Source organism: Galeopterus variegatus, unplaced genomic scaffold, assembly GCF_000696425.1.
Source record: "Galeopterus variegatus unplaced genomic scaffold, G_variegatus-3.0.2 Scaffold13381, whole genome shotgun sequence".
Lineage (NCBI taxonomy): Eukaryota > Metazoa > Chordata > Mammalia > Dermoptera > Cynocephalidae > Galeopterus > Galeopterus variegatus.
Window position 1 is genome coordinate 1,481 of NW_007739492.1, and position 8,284 is coordinate 9,764.

The window sequence follows — 8,284 nt, forward strand, 5'->3', positions numbered from 1 at the left end:
GAAATTATATAGATTTGAAGATCTCCTGCTGAGAACAGGAGATCCCCTTCTCCCCCCAAAATATGTAATTTATTATACTCAAAATGTACTATTAAAGGTACTCAAATTATATGAGCGTACTTCAAAAATTTTGTGACAAAACAGAATTAAAAGAAAATATGAATCTTTCCATGAACTTTTGGAAGACCCCTTGCATAGAATATTGGAATAAATTAATTAGTTTATATGAATTACCCTCAAGTAATACTTTAGTAATACTTGACTTAGGGATGCTTCCTAAAAGGTAGGAGAGCCCGAATAAAATCTGCACACTTTAGATGTGTAAATGTCAATGAAATAGAACTAAATTGTACAAGATGCAAAACTGCAAAACAAAAAAGAATATTTACAACAGAAGACTTGTTCTACATTCCTCCTGTTGTAGTCTTACACCCATAAGACACTGTGCCTATTTGGTTAGTGAGTAATAAATAGGAAGCTGTACCCTCTAAGAGTCTTTTTCACACCAATTATAGACCAGTACCACTAAGGCTAAAAAGTTATCTCTGAAGGATGAGAACACCTCACCACTGACCATGAGTGTACCTATTTAATCAGATATATGGCCAAGAAGAACAAATGAAGTAAGTTTTCACAACTTTAATCCAAGACTCTAGGAGAGAACTTAATTGACAAAAGAAGTTTATCTTGTGCCTGGCAACACATAAATGCTCAAGAAGCACTTGCTGAATATTCCATTGTTCTGCCTATCAACTCTTTTCCAAATTTCTACTAGTAAAAGTATAGAAATCAGAGTAGAAAGGCACTACCAAACAAGCCATACACAGCACCTATCACAGTATGATGTAACAGATCTTCAATAATTCTTATTAAAATGAAACACATGTAAAAATTTAATTATATGAAATGCAATGGACACTTTCCATATAACTGTTATGACCCTCCATATGATGGTTAAATAAACAAACCAATAAGGCCAAAACATACCCAAAGTCACATGTGTGACAGAGCTGGGATTACAATATTTACTGAGTTTACTATGTGAAAACTACTACTCTTGGCTAACACCTTTCAAATTCCAGGTTATGACTAATCGATTCATAAAAATCAATTCAATGGTTTATGCAGCACTGTTTTGGGGGTGTTTTTTTTTTTAATAGAGTATCATGTGTAGTAAGGGTAATTTCTGGTTCTTGAAACTTTTCAGTTTTACACACACACGGACACGTGCTGCTATGTCACAATGTAAAGCATATTTCTTACTATAGATAATGTTCAAAGATGTAGTATTTCACAGGGCTTTCCTTTACATATAAGAATCCCTAAGATGTTAACCACTACTAGCAGCTACTGAAATAAGCCTAAAATGTGTTTAAGTGACTTTAAAATATCTCTTATAACAAATTTCTATTTTCTAAGGGTATTAATTGCTACTATACTCTTTTTTCCTACTTATCAGGCTGTAAAAGATTAACCTACTACTAAAAATATTTGGAAATATGTAATAATTTGAGGGAGAAACTTCCAGATACCTCAAATCAAAATACAGCTGTGTACCCCATAAAAATACTTTGGTCAATGACTGATCATGTATTTGACAGTAATCAAAGCAATAGGCTGTACCATACAGCCTAGGTGTGTAGTAGGCTATACCAACCACCTAGGTCTGTGTAAGTACACTCTCTGACGTTCGCACAACAACGAAATTGCCTAATGATGTTTCTCAGAATGCATCCCCATCCTTTAGCAACATATGACTGTATCTTGAATATTTTTGAATGAACAAATTCATTGTCCTCTTCAAAGATGATATCAGTAAAGTAACTGAAACAAAGAAGTCTCCTCCACCCCCAACTTCCCTCTACAATACTCCAACCAGAACCTACCTGTTCATTGTCTTTCAATAGTTGCTCAAGAGCAAGAGCCTTCTCCTTCATCGAATGGCACTCAAACTCTTTCTCTCGCAGCATCATAGAAATCTTCATATTAGTCTCCTGTAATGCTTGATATTCTGCTTCCTTTCCCCTAGATGTTTCTACTATTTTTTCATTTTCCCCTTTTAGTTTACAAATGTCCATTTCTAAAATTAATATTCTCTCCTTCAGGTTTGTTACTGCCTGCCTCAAAAGTTCATTTTCATTCACTTTGTTAGTGAAATTTTCATTTGAAGACAGTAATTGATCACTTTTAACTTTGATTAAGAAGTCTTTTTCTTTAAGTAACTTCTGTAAAACATCTTGTTCCTCCTTTAGCTGCTTAATTTCTGAATCAGTTTGTTCATGTCCTTTTCCTTCAAGCTCTGAGGTCGCAGCAATCGAATCAGACAATCTGTGATTATTTTCATGGAGCGTTCTAATTGTTGCATCTTTTTCCTGCAGGGATTTCCTTAACTCTCCTACCTCTTGTTGAAGCAACTGAGAAGATTCACTTGATATATCAGATTTACTTGCTCTAAGAGACTGTGCTGACTGGGAAGGAAGTAATGATCCAGAAAAGAAATGGGAAGAAAGCATATCAAGTTTTCCTAAAAGAAGATCTTTAGTATTGCAAAGCTGCCCCATGTTATACTGAACTTTTGCTAATTCCTGCCCCAAACTTCTGAGTTTGGTTTCACTCTGCTCATAACTTTGGATCAGGCCAGTATAGTCCACTTGTAATTTAGAATTAGTATCACTGTCAACCAAAACTTCTGCCTGAAGCTCATGAAGTTCTTCCTGAAATTGAGCAGACTCGTGTTGCATATTTTGTACTGTGGTCATCACCTGCTGTTTCCACTCTTCCATTTTCTTTACTTGCTGTTTTAATTTATCCCGTTCCTGTAAAAGCTCCTCAAACTGATTACTATTAACAACTCCAGCCTCATTACCAGTGCTGGATGTTTGTAAAACTTCTAATAAAGTCTTACATTTCTGACTTAATGCATCTATTTCAATGTCTTTTTCTCGAATGATACGTGATAAATTCTGAACAGTTTCTCTAAACATATCTTGGCTGCTACTTTCAAATCTAGTGGACAATTTTTTGTTTTCCTCTTGCAGCTTAATGAGGGCTGCTTCTTTGGCTGCAACTATATCCATCATTTTATGATAATCTCCTTTTAGATGGCTATTTTCCCTAGTCTTCTCATCCAAAACAGCTAATACTTGTTCTCTTTCCCTAGCATAGACCTGCAATTGCTGTTGAAGGTACATAATATCCTGGGTGTAGGAAGCTGAAGAAATTCTAGCATGAAGAGCTTCTATCTCCAAATCTTTCTGTTGGATAATCTGAGTTAGTTTATCAACCTCATCTTTGGACAACTGATCGATCTGTTTAGTTAGAGATATATTCTTTTCATTTAGAAGTTTAATCTCTAGTTCTCGTTCTTTTATTCCTTTCACTAATCTTTCAGTTTCAGCTTTAGATAAATCATGCTTTTCACTTCCATTTTCTATATTAAGGCTCTGAACTTTTGTTTCTTGTAAAATATCAGGATTCTCTGTTTGAATGTCCTGTCTTCCTTCATGCAACTGGGTTTTGATTTGTTCAACTACTTTTTGCAGATTCTTAATTTCCTCATCTTTCTCTAAAAAGAGCTGGGTGTGTGTGACATTCATTTGCTCATGCTGGTATCTAAACTCATCCATTTCCTTCTTCTGCTCCTGTAAAGATTGAAGTAGTTGCACTTTATTCTGGTTTTGATCTTCAATTATCTTCTGTTGATGTTTAATTTTCTCTTCAAGATGACCCTTGATTATATTCAGTTGAGATACCTCTGATTCTAGTTCTGTAATACTATCAAGTGGTTTGGGCTCAGCCACAGGTGCAGCTCGACTGTGCTGTTCCCTGAGTCGTTCCAGTTCTTCTTGCAGATGATTGTTTTCTTCTTTCATGGCTCCAAGACTTCTGTCCTTTTCCTCTATGGTCTGCCTTAAATTTTCATTTGTCATTAAGGCCTGAGAATATTTATCTAATTCCTCCTGCAGCTCTGAACACTTTTCTTTAAGTTTTTCAATAAAAAGTTCTTTTTCCTTTATAACTTCTGTCAGTTGTTTCTGCTCCTCTTCACTAGATGACAAAATTTCCTTCATTTTTTTATGATCGGTATCCATTTTCTCAATATTCTTTTTGAGTTCTACTATTTCAAAGTCTTTCTCTTGACTGAGTTTAATGAAATGCTCATGTTCCAGCTGTAAGGCAGAGGTGCTTGAGTTACGTGCATTTGATAGTTCTTCAATGTTTTGCTCATACTTGCTTGCTTCTTCCAACAGCCTCTCTTTACCCTGACACAATTCTGCTTCTATTTGTCCTTTTTCCATTTTTACGGTCTCCACAATAGTGTCTTTTTCCAGAGAAATCTGACTGTTCCCAGCTACAGATTCTTCCAACTGATGCCTTACATCTTCACATGTTAAAACCAACTTTTCATTTTCCATTTTCAGATCAAAAGCAACTTTCTCTAAATTTTCATTGAGCTGTTCTATTTCTGAAAGATTTTGCTTTAAGTTTCTAACTTCAGCTTCCCTTTCTTTAAGTAAGTTATCCTTAAAAGTACTATTAGAGTCTTGATTAAGAGACTCAGTTAACTCATTCCTGACTCTAGAAAGCTCTTCCTCATTTTGTCTAATATGTTCCTTAAGTTCAAGGTTCTCCTTCTGGATGTTTGAATTATTTTTTTGTGATTTACTTAGCTGATCTACTAAATCTTCAACTTTATCCTCAAGCTCCTCCTTGATTAAATGCAAATCATTCAGGACCAGTTCACTTTGAATTAACTTTTCTTTCTGCATGTCTAAAACTTTAGTAAGGTTCATTTTATCATCCTCAAGTTGATGAACTATCTTTTTTTCATCATCTAGATCTTGTTTCAGTTTACTGATAATGCTATCTCCTTCATTTTGTTGTTTTGATAGCTGATCTTTTATCAAAATAATGTGCTGAAAGAAAAATTAATATGCATGGTAACTTTACAAAATTTTATTTTAGTACATAAAAAAAATTCACAAAATTTCATACATAATAGAATTATCCTCAGATAATTCTAATCTTTCTTAAAAACAACCTTTTTCCTATCCCAACATCCCCTACAAAGGTATTTACTAGTATCTTACAGCAAGTCCATTTTACCGAAGAAGGGAAACTATATATGTTCTTTATTTTCAACTCTTAAACACTAGAGCAGGAGTCAACAAACCACATCTTGGAGGCCAAATCAGGCCTGCATCTGTTTCTGTAAATAAAATCGTATTGAAACATGGCCACGCAGCAGAGTTGAGTAGTTTCAAATGAGACTACATGGTCTGAAAAGCCAAAAGCACTTTAGTATTTGGCAATTTCTATGAGTAGAGCATCGGTGAACTAAAATAGTAATTAAATCACAAAATTAAATTATGCCCATCATTTTTACATGTTAACCCAGTGTTCAGTCTGCTGAGTAAAATGTGCTACCTCACTGTCTTTAATATAATATTACCTTTGTAGCTTCTTCGTTCTGTTTGTCCAATTCTCCTAACGTGGATAGCAGTATTTCCTTTTCATTAATACTCTGATTGAGTTCTCGTTCCTTTGCCTCCAAACTAAGTCTTAAGTCATGTAATTCTGATTAAGTCATGTAATTCTGACTCCAAGCTCATATCTCCTGCAGCTGTACTTTTCATTACTTCATAGTCATTGTTCAGTTTTAAAAGTGATATCTGAAGTTCTTCCTTAAATGATAAAGGGGAAAAAAGCAACATATACTGTGAACTGAAGAAGAGACACCAAAAGATTAAAAACATATAAATAAACAAAACCTGGAATCTATCTTAAATTGTCTGTATTGGAAACATTACTAATACCTCAATAATGAAATATAAAATTAAACAATACTATTCAATTTGCAATTTTATTTGCAGCTTCAAATAAAACATTTCTATAACCCTAGACAAGATGCAACAAGTGTGTTTGTCTTGTAGCTTCGGCTTCTTTACACACAACCTTCCACATTTGAGTCTTTCCTATCCCACTCCCACCGTTGCTTCCCTTTATCTGCTCTTCTCCCTCCACATACATACTTTGCAAAATGTCCAAGTCTCCAGCTCTCTTCATTTCCATTCCCTAACATCCAGTCATCAATTTAGTAATCCACAGACTAAATAAAAATGTACAAAATCCACACTCATTCACTCTAAAGTTTATCCTCTCTAATTAGAAAATAAAAGACTTCTTTTCCCTCATTAAAGGAATCCCCCTTATTGCTTGCTTCTGTCAGAAACTGGAACCTTTTCTTGATCCAATAAAGTACCCTCCTTCCTTCCTTTACCTTCTACCTTGAGCACAGACAAGGATCCCCTCTCTCAAACCTGACATAAAAATGTATCTATATATAATCCATTATTAGCTATTTAATGCTTTTCTCCAAAATGCCAGAAGTGGTAGAGTTCTCTATGCTTCAACATTATTTCAACCTCTGATTACAAGTTTTGTTGATAAACTATAAATTACTATAAAGCCTTCTCTCATTGACAGAGATTTTTTTTTTTTTTTGGACCGGTAAGGGGATCGCAACCCTCAGCATGGTGTGGTCCACACCATACTCAGCCAGTGAGTGCACCGGACATCCCTAGATAGGATCCACAACCTCAGCACTACCAGCGTGGCACTCTCCCAAGTGAGCCATGGGGTTGGCCCATTGACAGAGATTTTTTAAAAATCAAACTTCTATGGTATCTAGAGTCTCAAATTCCTTCAAATAAAAAGACTTACACCTTATAAAAGAAAGCAATAAAAGCTGTCTCAGAGCAATGCATCACACTTCTCATTTCCTTCTGATTTAAACGTTTATTCTGAATACAACTGGAAGATGAAAACAGCATTCTCTTACATCTTTCTACTGTCTGTTATCTGCTCAATTAGGAGAACCACACATTTCTTTCAGGTAGATCTTAAGAGGACATACAGCTTTGCAGGTACTTTTGGCATTTTTTTTTTTTTTTTTTTGGTGGCTAGTTTGTACAGGGATTGAACCCTCGACCTTGGTGTCTTCTGGTATTTCTTATCAGTAAACAAACCCACAGCAGACACAATTCAAGAAATAGTTATAATGGACTACTTAACATCAAAAGAAAGGAGAAACAGCTATCGGGAATAGCTACAGAATCCAAGAATATCATGACAATGTTACAGGCCCTACCAAATATGTGCAGAGAGTCTGAAAACTATAAAATATACCTAGGCCAGTCAGATAAACAGCAGAATTCAATGGGAGCAGAAACAGAACAGAGAAAATATATGATGGTACTTCAAAAAATTTGCGAAATAGAATTAAAAGATAACATGAATCTTTCTATAAACTTTTTGAAATATCCTCATTTATAATATAGTAATTTCAAAAGTAACTGGCATTTAGTGGGTATATAAAAAGTGGGGGCAAAGATCCTATAATGAATGGGACAGTGTACACAACTAAGAATCTTCTCACTTAAATGCCAATGGCACCCTCTTTGAGAAACACTGCCTATATACTAATGTAGAAAGATGTTGAAAATATAATGTTAAGGTATGTAAGAACAATATTTTTAGTATACTGACACATATTTTTTAAAATCTCTTTATATATAAAATCATACATGCATAGATATAGTCTGAAAAGATATAACAGAAAGTGGTAAAAGAGATCACCTCTGGGAAAGGCCAAGCAAAGGATACTCCACTTGTACTGTCTGAAGTTTTTCAGTGTGTATATTACTGAATACACCATATTTAAGCACCTGCCTTAGCCAAGGACTTACTGTCAAGTGGTACAGAACTAAGAATACCTCTCCCCATACAGAATTTTAATCCAAAGAATTCCATCCTTGCTACCAACATATACAAGAAAGACCCTACTTCTACCACTGAAACTGTCCCTCTTAATCCCTCACCACAAAGAAATCCTGTCCACCACATTGGACACATTCTGGAGCACATAAGCAGTAGCTACAGTTATTACAGTTTGCCCCTCCAGACCTCTCGACCCACCTGTATATGCTGCTGCTGTCAGGCCTTCATCAGAAACCAAAATAGGGCCTGTACCTATCTTTTCTGCTCACATCTGTGTGCCTACTGGCTTATCTCTAAACATAAACTTTGGCCAGTCTCTCATACCCTTAACCTTATCCAGGTATTTCAACCTGGCCTAACAAGCATCAATGAGATCAGCTTTATCCAGAGGACTCTCAGTTTTGATATAAACTGGCCATTAATGGTAAACTATAATACACACAGCATTTTAATTCTGCCCCAATTTTTACAGCACCCACCTTTTCTTGGCTCAATAATGAATTCT

General features: G+C 35.2%; 1 protein-coding gene across 1 annotated transcript in view; it reads right to left on the reverse strand.

Moving 5' to 3' along the window:
• Positions 1-1,886: 1,886 nt before the first annotated feature.
• Positions 1,887-8,284, reverse strand: part of LOC103581567 (thyroid receptor-interacting protein 11-like) — a gene marked incomplete at its 3' end in the record, with an annotated part of 31,553 nt that continues 25,155 nt past the window's right edge. Inside the window, 3 exon segments of the mRNA XM_008563369.1 lie at positions 1,887-4,916; positions 5,453-5,581; positions 5,583-5,684. Coding sequence (XP_008561591.1) covers positions 1,887-4,916; positions 5,453-5,581; positions 5,583-5,684 — 3,261 coding nt within the window.